Source organism: Corvus brachyrhynchos, unplaced genomic scaffold, assembly GCF_000691975.1.
Source record: "Corvus brachyrhynchos isolate BGI_N302 unplaced genomic scaffold, ASM69197v1 scaffold17, whole genome shotgun sequence".
In the NCBI taxonomy this organism is placed as follows: Eukaryota; Metazoa; Chordata; class Aves; order Passeriformes; family Corvidae; genus Corvus; species Corvus brachyrhynchos.
Genome location: NW_008240046.1, coordinates 12,377,304 through 12,394,350, shown reverse-complemented (window position 1 = coordinate 12,394,350; position 17,047 = coordinate 12,377,304). Strand labels below are relative to the sequence as shown.

At 38.7% G+C, this 17,047-nt stretch overlaps 1 protein-coding gene across 1 annotated transcript in view; it reads left to right on the top strand.

Annotated features, from left to right (window-relative positions):
* The window catches only part of SNX25 (sorting nexin 25), a 70,295-nt gene that overhangs the window by 34,556 nt on the left and 18,692 nt on the right, over positions 1-17,047 (top strand). The window contains exons 6-8 of the mRNA XM_017744304.1: positions 4,639-4,829; positions 11,894-12,025; positions 13,899-14,174. Of these exons, the coding sequence (XP_017599793.1) occupies positions 4,639-4,829; positions 11,894-12,025; positions 13,899-14,174 (599 nt within the window). The remainder of the gene's footprint in view (positions 1-4,638; positions 4,830-11,893; positions 12,026-13,898; positions 14,175-17,047) is intronic.

Sequence of the window (17,047 nt, the reverse complement as noted above, 5' to 3'; positions counted from 1 at the left end):
TGTAAATCCCTTTTCTCAGATCTGTTTGTGGAAGTGTTTGGGATTTAGCACTTTTTTTACTCAATCTCTTGTCCAACCACAGTAGAGCTGGTTTTCCCTTTGTTGGACCGTGGGCAGTAGAAGAACCATGTGTGCTATTTGTAAAAATTCTGCTCTCGCAGAATTGAACAAATGCTTTTCCAGGCCTATGTAGGCTTTGAAAATGTGTAATTCAAAGTTTCTAAGAGTTGGAGGAGGTCTGTAAAGACTTGTAAGTTATATACATAAGGTTACACGAAAATGTTATGTAGATGTTCACTAAAGTACTTCAGCACAGCATTTAGGAGGCCCTGTATGTGCTTAACCTGGCTCTTGGAAAAAGTTTTGCAAAAAAGCTTTTGATGGTGAGCATATGTGTTGCTCCTTTGGTGATGGGTCAGGTTGGTCAGTGCTGTTGTACACGCTGCCAGGTGTCACGGATCTGTAGCTACTGAAGCTGTAAAGGAGCAAGAACTTGTACTTTCTATTTTATTCATGCTTTTGCCATATATAACTCTGCAGGTAAAATGAGAAATCTCTGCCTTTTTGCTGTTACTATTAAGAGAGGGGATGGATCATGCAGGTCTAAAATACAATTAAGTTTCTACTTTAAGCAAATTCGCATTATTTTTTTTGTATCCTTCAGCATGCTTAAGGGTTATAAGTGGCATCTTTTGGCATGAAGATTTGGAAGGCCCCGTATTCTGACTGAAGAATGGATGGTGTGAATATGTACTGCAGTTTGATGTATTTAATACATATAAACTTGCTTAAGTAGCAAAGCCACCACAGAAAAAAAAAAAAAAAAAAAAGGAAAGAAAATTAGGTCTGAGAAATCACTTTTCAGAAATTGTTTCGGTGGGCTCTATGATATGCTTCTGGGGATATACTTCTAGCTTAAATCAAGATAGTTATGAGTGATTTAGAAGAAAATGTTGAAGCTTTGTCAGAAATCACTGCAGATGAGCAAAAATGCATAGAATAAAACAATTTGCACAGGTAGCATAGCTTTGATTACTTGATAAGTTTGAGTTCATTTGGACCATTTGCATTTTAGTGTTGTTTGGTGCAAATTGAATTATCTACAGCTGTGGATTGATAAGCAGAGTTTGAAATTCTGCTTTTGTTTGCCTTTGGGAGAGGTGCACAATACCCCTTTGGGATTTGAAGTTCCTCCATGGCAGTGCACGTCCTGTCAAAAATTTCCCCAGATAAGGAGAATTATTTTGGAGGAAGTCAATAAAAGACACTTTGCTCCTTTGGAGGTGGAGGCTCTGCTCAGTTGCTGCTGGTAAATGTGTATGCAGCTCATGGGGAGGAAGTGCCAATGTAGCATATTTCTTGTCTTGCTGATGAAGAGTGATTTTTGTTTGTTTTTAATAATATTTTTTTAGAAACATACCCAAACTGTAAAGTTGTTACTAGTTAAAAAAATATTACTCAAAGGATGCTTTTTTCCCCCTTGCATTGTGGTGAAACAGTGTCTTAGTAGCATATATCTACTTCTTTTCCATTTGTTGAAGCTCACTGGAGGGTATGAATACATGCATGCCTTTCCTTTTGTGTGTTCCTGGTTTTACTTGGCTTATGCAGTGATAGCTGAATGTAGTGAATATCATCTTTCATGATACTCAGAAATAGGAAAAATCACTCTTAATTGTGTCTTGGTATTCTGGTGATGGTGGAATCAGACAAGAATAGGTTAGAAAGAGAAGTCTTTATAACTTAAAACATCTTTTTGATAGTGCTTAATAGGAAAAATGCAGTTTAATATGAAAAGAACAGTTTAGATCCAAAAATCTCTAAAATCTCAAAAGGAAATTAGGGTGAGGAGAAAAACAGTGATCTACCTAACCTTCTCCAGTTGAGCTGAAAATGCTCCTCCTGATTTCTGCTACCTTACCTTTCATAATTTGGAGGAGGGAAGTGATGCTCAGTGTTAGTCCATGCTATCTTTCCTGCACCGTAGCACATTAGCTGCATTCTGTGCTGCTCTGCTTTTCATCAGCCTCTTGTTTATTTGTGAAGGACGTCACTGCCAGGCTTTCATGGTGACTAGTCCTGTTTATCCATGGAGCAGGAACAGGCTGGCAGTGTGATCTTTATCACTGCCCTGAGTGATTCTTGGGTGGAGTGGCTCCTTTTGGATATGAAGAGCTGAGGTAAATGTTTCTGAAGGATCTCTGTTAAGACAGGAAATAATCACTAGAAGCAGTAGGCTCATTAATCTCTTCTGGAGGCCTGCTGCAGTCACAGGATGATAAGACTTCAGGTAAAGTAGACATGCATACTTCGAAAACCCTTCAAGAATGCCTTGTTTCTACCAAGAGGGGTACTTTTGTTTTAAGAAGGCTGAATGATCATTGCATTGTACTGTTTGTGGTTTTTCAGAAGTGGGATTTCAAGTATGCATTTTGAACTCAAAGCATTTAAACTATTGAAAGAATTTGGAACTTTAAAAAAATCATCTTAGAGTCAAGTGCAGCAGGGAAAAGATTGGGGTTTAATCTTTGCTTTAAACTTCTGTTCCTGTATTTGTAATAGCTGTAAATGTTTTGATTTGAGGGAGAGCATTCCGTTGTCCTTAAGGTCTTTTCCTTTCCTTTTCTCTCATTAATACTGGTACCTCTGTTTAGGGAACTGAAACACAAAATTAAATGCTCTGTTGACTTCCCTGTGGAGATAACATGCCAGGAAAACAGATGGCTTTTTTTTTTTTTTTTAAGTAAAGTAATTTTATCATTTGCTTCAGTGAGTATCATCTCTTTAGTTCACTATTATGTGGCAGCTCAGATGCAAATGATACTCATCCATTAAAGTATTAAGAATATTTGTATCAGGAAGCATCCCTATCAACATAGATACATGCAGCAAATCAAGTGAGATTAAAAATATGGGAAAAGATAATGGGAGAATATCTGGACTCAATTATGTGTAGAACTTCAGGGAGCTCCATGTACCTTGAGTTGTCCTTCAGTATGTAAATGACAAAACTTAGAGTTGCATGCAGTACTTACATGTGGCTTTGAGGGGGAAATAAAAGGGTAAAAACAGTTGTAAAAGGAGAAGTTGACATAATGTATTAGAAACTTTCTTAAAATAGGTATTTTAAATAGTTTCTGAGCGATTTCCTTTTTGCTGTGTATGCATTCACAAATGTAGCTCTGTAGTTGTTTCTTAACAAGAAGTGTTGTGAAAATGGAATGCTGGTTTTATCTACATGGTTTTGCTAGCATTTAATATTTTGAAAACATAGTAGAGTAGATCTTTACTATTTATCCCTGAGCAATCAGATAATCCAGAGCCAAGTACAAGCCAAGTACTCTGCTACTGAGTAATAGCTGCAGCCCAAAAAAGCGTGAGTGTTATCATTGAGTAGGAAAATAAAACCAGTGTATAAATGTGAATCAGTTGCATCCTGCAGATACTAAACATGATTTCCACACAATAGGGTTTTATATCTGCTTTATCTGCTGCTTCTTTTTTTAGATCGTGGTAATTAGCTGAAGAGGCTGCAATGTAGAGTACACAAACATTACACTGGCTATTACTAAGTCTTATTCAGCTGACTGTCATCTTCATGTTACTTTACTTTTTAACAGTAAATGCAGTCTTGATGTGGCATTCTAAGATTTTTTTTTTTCTTAGTCTTCTTTTTGAAAACATAGTAGAGTAGATCTTTACTATTTATCCCTGAGCAATCAGATAATCCAGAGCCAAGTACAAGCCAAGTACTCTGCTACTGAGTAATAGCTGCAGCCCAAAAAAGCGTGAGTGTTATCATTGAGTAGGAAAATAAAACCAGTGTATAAATGTGAATCAGTTGCATCCTGCAGATACTAAACATGATTTCCACACAATAGGGTTTTATATCTGCTTTATCTGCTGCTTCTTTTTTTAGATCGTGGTAATTAGCTGAAGAGGCTGCAATGTAGAGTACACAAACATTACACTGGCTATTACTAAGTCTTATTCAGCTGACTGTCATCTTCATGTTACTTTACTTTTTAACAGTACTATGCAGTCTTGATGTGGCATTCTAAGATTTTTTTTTTTTTCTTAGTCTTCTGACCATCTTGAGGGAACTTTGGTCAGTTGTCTGGAGGGGATATTGTATGATATACTGTTCACATCAGGCACAAGAAGTTTGGGTTTGCAAATAAGAAGTGTGGGAATCTGGGCTGAGGGGAAGAGAGCCCAGTCCCTCGTGATCCAGGCAGTCAATGCTATGGTACATAGGCCATCAGCTCCACGTGTTATCATATGCCATGGCTGTAGGTAACTTCCTAATGCCATCTGATAAATGTACATCCCATAGTAGAGGTCTTGGGCTGTGTCTTCCAACGAAGTATGAGAAGAGAGTTGGAGGGGTCAGGTTTCGCTATGTATTTGAATACGGATTTTTTTTTTTCTCAAACCTTTTGTGTAAACCCTTGACTTATCATTGTAGATTGTTTCAAAATCATCGTTCTGTTTCAAATACAAACTTGCCAGTATCTGTACTGATGAGCACAGTTTATTAATGAATGACAGATGCTTTGATCAGACAGGTCACAGAGGCAGTGGTACAATGATGTTTTCATGTCATAAAATACTGTTTATGATTTGCTTTATTCTTAGATTCAAAAGGAAAAGAAACTGCAGCAATGAAAGCTGACCTACTAAGGGCTCGCAATGTGAAGAGGTATATTAATCAGCTGACAGTGGCAAAGAAGCAATGTGAGAAGAGAATAAGGCTCCTGGGAGGCCCTGCTTATGATCAGCAGGAGGATGGCATTTCTGATGAAGGCGATGGCCCTCCAAGTCAGAAGGTATAAATCACATTGCCTGAAGGTCATTCTAGATGTATTAGCACTGGGTCATGTTACCTCACTGTTGTTAATCCCTCCCTTCCCCCAGGAATCAAGTACAAATTAATTACTGCATGGTTTATTTACTGTGGGAAAAGATTACTGAAGTACTCCAAAAGACACATTGATCACTCAGCTTGGAATATTGCTCAATGTGAAACTTCATAAAGGATCGAGTGGCTTGTAAGCACGTGTGATTTTTCAGACATACCACATGTAGGGAGCTAATAAGGACATGGTAGCAGCCTTTATGAAAGTAGCAACTTGCTTTCAAATAAAAGATTGCCAACGTATGTGCAATATTTCTTTGGCCCTCATTATATTCACTTTGGGAAGTATGTGGGCTTTGAAAATACTAAATTATTCAAAAGTAAACACTTGTGGAAGGCAATTGACAAAATTCAGGGTAGTTGTTGCAGAAAAACTCCGCAACAGGTAAAGCTGCTATGACTAAATGCTGGTTTTTAATACCACTGTAGCCTGCAATTAGAAATAACTACCGTTGTGTTGGCCAACATCTACAAAAATAAAATGACTACTTAGCTTTGCAAATCTTTAAAAATTTTAGTGACTTCTTTTGTAATCTACTCTGTTCCCTTTGGGCAAAGCACAGTAGCTGATACATTCAAATGTGAAAGAAGATTTTATGCTTTTCATGTAGGTAGAAGATAGCTTATCTCTTTATGCAGGGATCTTTCATTTTCATTATGTCCTTATAATAATTGTAACTTAGTAGAATGTTAGAAAAAGTAGTATGATGGAGAAATAGCTCCTACTTTTTGTATTTTGTTTTTCTTGAGTAAGGTCTGAAACAGAGTGATTCCCTACTCCTCACTTGTCTTTAAAGCATGATTTCAGATGGTGTGTCATAGATTGTGCCAAGGCAGTCCTGATCTCTTTCCTGAAGTTGGGTGTAATGAGAGGTGCCAAGGAGAAAAAGAAAGAGGGGAGCATGTGGCAGCACTGCATGAGCCAGTGATGCCACTTTTGAAGCCTGCTGAGATGTTATGAACTTTTCTGGATAGATACACGGTGACATAAGATTGTTCAAGAATGGAGTCCAGTAGTGAAGATGCACTTGATAGGGGCAGGGATTGATCAGGAGTATAATAAAATATAATAACTAAAATCAAAGGAATTCCTGAAGCTGCTGTTGCATGTTTTCTAGACCAATGGGATTTTTTAGTGGGAGTTGCTGACCTGGGGTTATATCCTGCAAATATACCAATGAGCAGCTCAATATTGAGTTAATGGTACTATTAATAGCAAGAATGACTACTTGCACAGGCATTTGTTGTGTGGATGGTGAAAACAGTGGGATCTGAGGCACTTATTTCTTCTAAGCTTTTGATGTTTCTGTGGTGAAGTCCTAGAGCCCCTCTACAGTCATGTCAGTGTAGAAAATATGAAAACTGCTTCTCTCTTCTGTTGTCCCCAATTCTCCATTGCCAGCAAAGAAGCTGAGGGAGGCTGAGAGATGGAGGTCATGCTGTCCCCTTCTGAGCACAGAAAAATTCCCAGGGCTTAGCTGAGGAAGCAGTCTTTTTTCGCTGTTGCTTCCTCCCATCCTCTTCTAGCACTGCGGTAGCTGCAGTCTGGGTTCTTACTTCAAGACAGCCGGTGTTACTTTGGATTGTTGGCCCCTCCTATTTGGGCAGTATTGACTGAACACTCAGGCTCTTTTTTAAGCAAAAGGGAAAGGCATTGTTTGGGATTAGTAGATAAGATATATTGGTATGTTGCAGCTGGGGACTCCTTAGAGTATGATTGTGCCGGCTTTTCTTTTAAGGTAGCATCTAAGTTGCAGAATTACTAGCTTTTGTAGAAGAAACTTAAAGTTTGCCTTCCTTTCTTCAACTTGCATGAAAGAGGTCAGAAAGGGGCATTTACTGATGGTGTTTTGAATTAATGTTTTATGTAAGTGTAGTGCAGAAGCTTGAATACATTATTAACTTTGGGGAATTTTTGGTACTAGTTGAACAAAGAGTTGACTAGTGAACTAAAGTGGTATTTTGATTTCACTTATGCATCCTATAGAAAGCTTTTTCTTGACTTCAGTAGTTAGGGGAGCAATGGCATTGCTGGTAAAAAGTCTTTAATGCATGTTCTGATTATGGGTTTATATGTGGAGATGGATTATTTGGAGCTGTCAATGTTCTGTTTGATTATGCAGTCTTGTGGTTTTTTATTCATTTGATTCTGTACATGTTTCACTTGCCTAATTTTCCTGAATCCAGGTTCTCTAGGGAAATCCTAAATATGTGATTTATAATCAAATGCTTATAAGCAAACAAACAGACAAACCACAGCTACTCTCTGAATCTCAATTCTGTCATTGCCTCTGATCTTGGTTTAAACTCTGCCCATGGTGTTAGATTTGTTTTCAGAGAAAATGCAGTTTGAATTAGTGCAATATATAAAGCATCTCTTAATAGTCAGTGCAGTTTTAGTCCTTCTTCTTAGAAATTGTGCCTGCACAGTACTGCAGTAATTAGTTGAATTCTTGTTGTCTGTGTTTATTCAGTGAAATATTTTTTTCCTCTGTTGAGCTGAGCACAACAGCCACACTACCTTGTCTGTGAGATTTGATGTATGGAGTAACAGCATCTTCTTAGCGGAGCTGTTTTGTAAATTGTGGGTTCTAGGAGGAGGTCTGAGGATCTGACCCTTAACTAGCTGTGAAATAGCAAGGAAACCGTCTGAGTGTATTTTGAGGTGGAACCAGCTCATGTTCATAATCCAGCTGATGAGGACTAAGATGAAACTCCTGCAGAAGACCTTGCTTCCACTGCTTCTGTGGATAGATGTTGATTTAACTGGTGACTTACCAGATTTTCACTGTGATTTCTGAGCTTCAGTTGTAAGATCATGTTATGTCAGGATACATCACAGTACAGAATTTGGGAATATTAAGAAAACAAGATCCAATTGTTGTCACCCTATTGCCTGGTGATGGGTTTTCTTATGACAGAGGTATGTTTGTGAACATGTGAGTCTCAAGGCAGGGATTTTTACATTAGTGTATGTGCAGTAAAATAGTCAGGTACCTTATGTGGTTAGTATACTTCCTGATACTTAAATAACCATTGCATTTAGTTCAGCTACTGCTGTATGTGAAAGAGACAGTCTTCTGATCACTTGCTTCTTTTTAAAACGTAACAAGATGAATACAGGCTTAAATTTTAGTCAATATACAGACAAAGCATTAGTTAAGGGTTTTTTAAATGCAACATGGAAAAAGATATTTATCAGTATTGGTTTTTGCATTCCACTTATTCCTGGCTTCTACAAATAAAAGGGAAAAAATCCAAAGCAGCAACCAGAAGTCCCGCAGTCTGACTGTATGCCATTATCCCAGCAGAAAGCTTCCTCTAGTGACTCAAATGCTGTTCATCCCAACCATCTGTGGTGCTGTAACCAGCTTTATTTGGGTTGTTCATTATAGGTCAATGTGGTTGTAGTGAATGGGAATCTGGTGTGTTGCAAAGAAATGCAAAGAAACAGTGCATCTAATCTGTGCCTGGTGCCTGTGCAGACCTAAATGAACTAGTTGTTCTATGCTTCTGTCCAGAGAGAGTTTATGACTCTTTTGGGATTTAACAAGATCAAGTCTCTGCTCGGTAGGGCCGGGGCCAAGTCTCTTCTGTGTACTCATGCTAGGGATGCTGGTCAAAGCACCCCACTCAGGGAAAAAAAATAGAAAAACCTAACCCTTTCCTAGTCTTAGGCAGAGCCTGTGACCAGCTGTGATATATGTTACATTCCTATTGAAGCAGGGAATTGTTGTGGCAACAGCAAAGCATCTGGTTTTTCCAAACCCGGAAGCTGCTCTCGAGTTAACAGGATTTGAAGGGTTGCTGTGGAGGCTGATAATTCTAAGATTATATCTGCTAACTGGATATTAGATTTGAGGGTGTACACATGCCCTAGTGCCTGCATATGTGCCAACATAGCTTAGAATTTTGTGCTCTAATCCATGGTGATACTGAATCATAAAATGATCTTTTGCTGAGGATTACAAATTACTGCAGAACTTCTTCTTTAAATTGTAAAAGGAAGGAAACTCCACAGAATAGTTGGGTGCCAAAGAGGACTGTGGTGGTTTCATCCCAGGCAGCAGCCAAGTCCCACACAGCCCACAGTCCCACAGCTCACTCCCCCACCAGCAGGATCAGGGAGAGAATCAGAAGGGTAAAAGCCAGAAAACTCATGGGCTGAGATAAAGACAGTTTAATAGTGAAAGCAAAAGCCACACACACAAGCAAGGCAAAACATGAAATTAATTCCATGCTTCCCATGGGCAGGCAGGTGTTCAGCCATCTCCAGGAGAGCAGTGCCCCATCACACATAACAGTGACTTGGGCAGATCCCCCAGTTTACACACTGAGCATGATCCCATATGGTCTGGAATATCCCTTTGGTCAGCTGGGGTCACCTGTCCCGGCTGTGTCTCCTCCGAGCCTCCCATGCACCCCCAGTCTCCTCACCAGTGTGGCAGTACAAAAAGCAGAAATGGCCTTGGCTCTGTGTAAGCCCTGCCCAGCAGTAACAAAAACATCTCTGTGTTATCAACCCTGTGTTCAGCACAAATCCAAAACATAGCCCCTGCCAGCCTCTGAAGAATGTTAACTCTACCCCACCCAAAACCAGCACACATGCATTTTATGATCTTCACCTCAAAACTAAAACACTCTCATCTCTATTATTGCTGGCATTGAAGCTGTAACATAATGTTTTTAGTACAGCACCTGGAACATATTTAATAATTCCAGGATAATCCAGACTTAAAGAAAAATCAAGAAAACATTTGAGAAGTCTCATTATTGCAAGAGAATAAGCTTTTCTGCCCATTAATTTATTTTTTAAAGTGTTCTAGTTTGCGAGGTATCGATGAGGAGGTTTGTGTAACACTGTTGCTAGGCACCACTGCTTTGATTACCATGGGGCACTGGTGTAATGGGCCCTTTGTTAGGTGGGAGAGATGGTTTCACTTGCCTTGCTCCCTGCAGCAGCATGTACCCCCAGTTACTTTTGACAGGGTGTTGTTTGTTAGCTACCCTCCTTGCTGGCAGCCAGAGTGGGTATACCTTGGATAATAGAGGCATAGAGACCAAGGTGACCTCTCACTTAAGAAGTGACAGCACAAGCTCCATGCTATGACTTACTAACTGCTATTATTTACAGAGCTGACAGTCCCTGAGATGGGGAAGACATCTATTCAAGGGGCTGGAAGACCCTCTTACACTTGTATTTTAAATCACTGTCCTTGGTAAAATGACTGAATAGAAAATATGATGATGCACAGCAATGAGGCTAAACCACATGTTGTTCTCTTTGACAGCCTGAACACCATTTCTTTATTAAGCCTAGCTTGAACAAGGTACTCTCTGCTGTTCAGTGAGGTTTATAGAGTGAGCTCTCAAAGGCAGATGTTCATATATGTAAATAGTTTTAAAGCTAAGAGCAAAGTTATGTCCAGAAGATATTTGTATTGTAAAGGATAAAGAGAAGAATGGCATATGATTGTCACAGAGGAACTTTGAAAATGTAAACATTTCATATGAGGCAAACATAATTTACTTAAACACTGCCCAAGATTTGGGGGAGCTGTTTCAGACAAAACATAGATGACTGCTGTTGTTAAAGAACCACGTTTAGCTTGGTTCGTTAAGGCATTGATTTCATGCCAGTAGTTGTGTATATGCCCATGTAGGTGGTTTCCTCACGTGTAGCTTGAGACCAGGAAACTTTTTCCTACATGTTGGTTGTAGAGTTTCACAGGTACTAGGTTTAGGAAAACAAGCAGACTTCCCAGAGAGGGAGGTATTCTGATGCTGACTAGAATTGTATTATTATTAGGTATCAGAAAACACGTATTAGAGAAATTATTAATGCCTCAATCTCAGAGTTCACCTCTTGCTCTGTACCAAATAACTTTGCTAAAAAATGTAAAGTCATAGGAAGACTCATTGCCCCAGTGCTTAAGGACCACCTTTTCTTTCCAAAGAGAAAGGTGTGAGTTGACTGGTATCTGTGAGAAACAAAGCAAGAGGGTAAGACTACCCTGGGTGGTGTATTTGGATTCCTGGTGATATAAGTAATGGAACTAAATAAGCGACATGAAAACTGGTTCAGCTGCAAGACTGAAGGGTTGGAAAGAAAAGGTTGCTTGGTTTTGATGAGGTATTTGGAAAATTGGTCCCAATTTTTCAGAGGAAGACAAGGTTGTTCATTTTATTCAGTATGGGAAGTTCTGATCATTTTGTCAGGGAGGTATTTTGTTTTCAGGTGTTTATCTCATAGAAAAGGCCTGGATTCACAAAAATAGTAGAGGATAAGGTGATAATGGCTTTTTAATGCAACCTCTTAATGGCTGCAGCATCTGCGTGGGTATGGGAAGTCTGTGTTTCATTTCCTTTTCTGCCTGATGTACACCCACCTCACTCTTCTCAGAAAAAGTCCTGAGCATTATATCACAGAACATACTCATTCCTGACTGCATTTCTGATAGATGTTTTTCAATAACAGTAGGAACTGGCCACCAAATGCCCTAGCTGCCAAGGTATTACCTCTTTTTCTGTGTCCCTGGGAGTAATTGAGATACATCTCAAAGCTCTGTGGGCTGTGGTATGGAAACTGCTGGTGTTTGAAACAAGTAAAGAACAGATGAGTTAGCTTTCAGCTGGGCTCCTCTGCTTTGCAGGAACATTGGAAATTAAATTTTTGATAATAGCATTTCATGAGTGACTTGAAATGCCTTCATGAGTCCTTTGAAATGTATCCTGATCAGAAAGATGTGGAGGTATTTACTATCTGATAAGAGCACAGGTGAATTTATCTTCTAAGTACTTAAAAGTCTTGTTTTTTTTTTTAATGAAGCAAAACTATTACTGTAGGAGGTCTGTGTAGTTGAATCTAGGACACGTTTGTGGGATGCATAGTGAAAAGCTTTTCCCTATAAGGGATGGAAAGGAGCTTGAGTTAGGCATTTTCCCAGTTTTTATTCTTAGTTTTCCCTTCTTCAGATTCTTCAGTTTGAAGAAATTTTGGCCAACCCTTCATACCGAGAGCATTTCCGGATCTACATGGAAAGGATGGACAAGATGGCTTTGATCAGCCTTTGGGAGTCTGTGGAGAATCTGAAGACTGCTAACAAGGTGGAAGAAATTGCAAGCCTACGTGGCTTTGTACATTGATGACACTGTTCGTTGTGATCTTGATGTTAGGAAATGTCTTTATGTTTTTAAAATATCAATAGCATAGGATGAGTGGTAAGCAATTTGAGTTTAACTGCTTCATTTCAATATTTGAGGATAATATTGCAATTAAAATTTGTGGGCTGTTATGATGATTTATTGTTGGTTGGTGTAACAACAGGTGTTAAAAGGAATACTTGATATGCAAAAGTAGTAGAATTATTTCCCCCTCCACCAGAGCAAAAACGTGAAGTAATGCATTGGCTTTAGTTGTACCAGTTCACGTAAAAGCCAGAAGCACATTCCAACTGGATAGTCTGTACATAAACTACTCATCTTGCCAGTTACAGGTAGCACATTCAATCCAAAACAGTGAAAGTGTATTTATGTTCTTAAAATCCTTTCGGAAGAAAGGTGTTGCTTTAAAAGACCTCTCCCTAACCTGTAGTAGCTAAGTTTCTCCAGGAACTCCATGCTACTGATAGAGGGAAGAAACAATGCTGCATTGTAATTTTGGCTACAACAAAGTAGCAGTTAGAACCCTGAAACAAGGATAGGGAATATCATGTAAAGTTGCAACAGGTATCCAGAAGCAATGGTGCGGAGCAAGAATTTCTAGAGGGCAAACTTGCTGTTCGTGAGGAGTGTGGTGGATTTTGGGGAAAACAATTAAACCTTCAAGATTCACGCTAGCATGAAATACAGATTTCATTATTGATATTGGTTAACTTTTTGTTCACTGTAATTTTACTGCTCTCTTATGTATAAAGATTCTAGTCAATTGGAAAACACAAAACTTCCTGTAAACAGAGACACAAACTGTAGGGCATGAGTACCAGTGAACCATTAACACAATCTGAAGAAATGACTAACAACCAACTCAAGCTAGAGAGTGTTGATAAAAATGGTTTGCCAGGCACTGTGAAGGGAGTTCTGTAAATCAGTTTTGATTTGCAAACTGCTCGTGATTGGAAAAGGTACTGTAAATCATTTTATGACCTCTCAGCTCTGATTTCTCTCTTCCCATTCAAAACAATATGTATATACATATGGCTATGGATATATCTGCCACTACAGGGGCAGCTTACAGAAAGGTAGTGTCCTGCAGTCATGTGGCTGTGATATTGTCAGATGAGGCAGGTAAGAACATTGTGCCATACTAAGGGAGTGGAAAAACCTTTTTTAATTCTGTTCAGTTTAGGGAGATGGTAATTTAGGGAGCTGATCGTGGGCTGTGCTGCATTACCTTCTCTCTTTCCTGTTCATTAATGCAAAGTTCAATCCTGTGCACTTTACTGTGCTCAGTAAAAATACCCAGCCTCCTGTTCTGGTAAATGGCTCTTCAGTTGTGCTTTTTTCCTCCTCTTCTTTCTTTTTTTTTTTTTCTTTTTCCCATGCAAATTAATTATAATCATGTATAAAGTGAGTTGATTCTATTCAGCAGAAGACAGGAGAGCTGATACAGCTGAGCTTTACAATCTGAATTTAAAATGGTGACCACACTGTTGCTCTAACACTTCCCTTCCTTTTAATGCCAGCATTTGGAACATAGGTTTAAAAGAGTGGGTGCGGAAGCTCTGGCAACTTTAGAGCACACCTGTTTCTTCACTTGACAAATATCAATACTTAACTTGTAAAACTGATTGCTTAGCAGAGGTGCACAGGCAGGCAGCATGCTCAATCTCAGTAAAAGGTTTACAGATGTGTTCTCATACATTTGGCTAGGAAATTAGCTTGATTATCCTTCAAATTATGCACCTGGGTCCTGAGTCATCTTTATATTTTCAGTATTTTTTCATTATTCTTTTCTCCCGCCCTCTCCCTTGCTTCCTAGGCTGAAATACCTCAACTGGTGAGTGAAATTTATCAGAAATTTTTTGTGGAAAGCAGAGAAATACCTGTGGAAAAATCCCTTTATAAGGAAATACAGCAAAGTCTTGTGGGAAATAAAGGCATTGAAGTATTCTACAGAATTCAGGCAGATGTTTATGAAACTCTGAAAGACAGATACTACCCCTCATTCATTGTCAGTGATTTATATGAGAGATCAGTCAAAAAGGAGGAAGAAAGAAGTTCTGCTCAGCTAACTCCTGAGGACAAAGATGAAGTGGTGAGTCACACAGACTTTCTTTCACTTTCAGACTTTCACTTTTCTTTCACTGTTACTTAAAGTGATTTGAGAGACTGTCCCAAGAGAAGCGTGTAGTAGCATCTTCTGTCCTTCAGCTTTGGACTACTCTTCTTTTTTTTCTCATTTATTTATAAATATTATCACTCTTGTAGTTTCATCTGGTAAAACTTGTATGTTTACATGCTCTTTGAAATAAAATGGTACAAAACTCCAGACTATTTAAATTTTAAATCAGTTAAAGTAGGTACTTCAGATTCCTAAGCCACCTGCATTTCACATCTTTCATTATGCTCCTTGGAAACAGAGAATGCAAAACATACTTTATACAAGCTCAGCTGCTCTGCTTTTGAGTGAAAAAAATCTCACTGAAACATCAGTAGGTTTTTGCCCAGACATTGTCCCTGTCTCCCGTGCATTCCCTAGGTACTAAATAGGTATTTTGCATAAAAGAGAAGAAAAAGCAATGTAAAATATAATCTTAGTGTTTTTAATTAATTGAATAAATTAATAGACCCTGTTGGAAGATAAATCTAGCACAGGAACTCTGAATACTAAAACAGAGCATTCAAAATGTCATAAGCAATAAGCCAGTGGCAACTCTTCTTGGGGCAGGTTTTTTCCTTGGGTTGTCTAACTCAGTCATGTCAGGGGAACTTGTGTTGCGTTTATACAAGAACATTTTGACAAGAGCACATCTCAGACTATTGTGTGCCTCTGTCAGTCAGGCTGCTGCTTCAGATCAGCATGGATGTTTTCATTTTACATGTGAACTTGCTCAGAACTCAATGAAATGTAGCAGTTTGTCTAAAACTGGATCTAAATAAACAAATAAGCAGAATCCAGAAGTGCTGATTTACATTCTGCTATTTAGAAAAAATTTTTCCAGAACCTAAGGCTTTTGTATTTACTGCTTTAATGTCTTTAATTTCTGTAGATGAGTTGTTCTAGTCTTTGTAGTCTGCATATCAGCAAATCTGCAGAGATGAACAGTTATAAGTAAATTACTTGCAATATGTACTCTTAGAGCTTGCTGTATTCTTTTCAGTGTTTGTTTTTCCCTGTATTCTTTTCCTTGACAAAATATTCAAGATGTGTTTTCTAGTTTTCTCACTGCTGACTCAGCTCTGTGCTGATGGTGGTAGGTACTTCAAAGACTTTGTGTCCTTGTGTTTGTAATCACTGAGACTTTGCACAATGGCTCTTAAGTTTTGTCCAGAAATTCCTAAAACATTAAATGTTGTGCTTTCTAATTTCTTCATATGCTTTATTCAGAGTCTAACAGATAATGATTTCTCTGAGAAAACTGACACAACACTTTAGGGCTAGCTGTACTCTGATAACATCTACTGTAGCTGCCAAAAAATTAGATTTTTGGCATCAGCATCATCTGTCCTTCCTCTGAGTCCTTGGAGATATGTATTTGCCAGATATGAAGCCTGGGTCAGCCATGAAACCTTAAAGACTAATATATTGCCAAGTCTGCTTTTAACAATGCAAAGTAGGTTTTTTTTTACTGCTAGAGTGTCTCTTGGATAGAGCCATTCTTATGGTGCTGTGTCATGCTTCAGGGTCTTTGAGGTGAAAGCAAATTATAAGAAATTCTTTCTGAAGCTTCCCGTGTTCTTTCAAATGTTGGTGAAAATGCAGTAGTGGCTAATAAGTTTGTGGGGTTTTGTCCTCCCTGTGTGTAGGAAACGACAGCCTAGAAATTGGATGTTTCTGGAGGGATACATATTGTTAGCAAATATGGATTGGTTTTGGTTTAGTTTGGATTTTGGGTCTGTGTCCTCACTTCCTGGGGCACTGTGGGCATCACCAGTGTTACTTCTCTGTAAATTTCACTGCTATAGCTAAATAGATAAAAAGCGATCTCGTGCATTCATGGAAGTGAGGACAAAAGGATGAGTCCTGATTAAACATGAGAAAATCAAGTCACAAGATAGGAATCTGGAAAGGGCCAGACTGCTGGTTCTTCTGCAAGTGGAACAAGCTCTTTCTTCTTCCCAGTCTGTTTCCACCTTCTGTTTCCAGGACAAACCTTCACAAACCACCACAAACCTCCAAGTATTTTTACTTGGACAAATGTCACAAGTAGAAATACAGAAGTAGGCTGTGCTTGCATCCAGCTCTTTGAGGAGAGGCTCTGTTGATTGCATTGGTGTTGCACGTGTCAGATCACTAAAATAAGCCTGACGTCTGTGTTCTACGTCACTCACAGAAATGGAAACCATTATCAGTTTACCAGTCAGGGGAAGACAGCACAATCTGTTATGATCTCAGCTTTTAGTGAATTGCTTGTTTATTTGATAAACTTGGTATTTTGGATACAGGTTACTTGATCTTGTAATTCTAGCATTTTTGTGATAAACCTGGTGATTCAGCAGTGGTTTTTGCTTTAACTGTCTGAAAAGTTAATGAGAGAGAAACCATGTAGCCTACCTCTGGGAGCACAGCCTCACTGATTTGTAATTAATTGCAATTCTTTGATTGCTAGCACTAAACTTCATAAGAAAAGACTTTTAATTCTTCTGTATTGAAAATAGCATTTTTGATTCCTTCTTTACCTCCATACTTCCCAAAAAGTGTAAGGTTTGGGGTTTTTTTATGATTCTTTACATTAACATTTTAAATAACACCCAATATTGTTAATTATTATTATTTATAATATTGTAGTGCCAGGAGAAGACAACATTCTGAGCTGAGGTCTGTACACATGCTTGGAGGCAAGTTTCTGACCCTAGGAGTTTACAGTCCATGCAGAATAGACAGAAGAAAGGACAGGGCATAGAGCTAATGGGTTATTATTCAGCCACGTAGAAGGCAAATGCAGAACTGGAAAAGGGCATGAATTT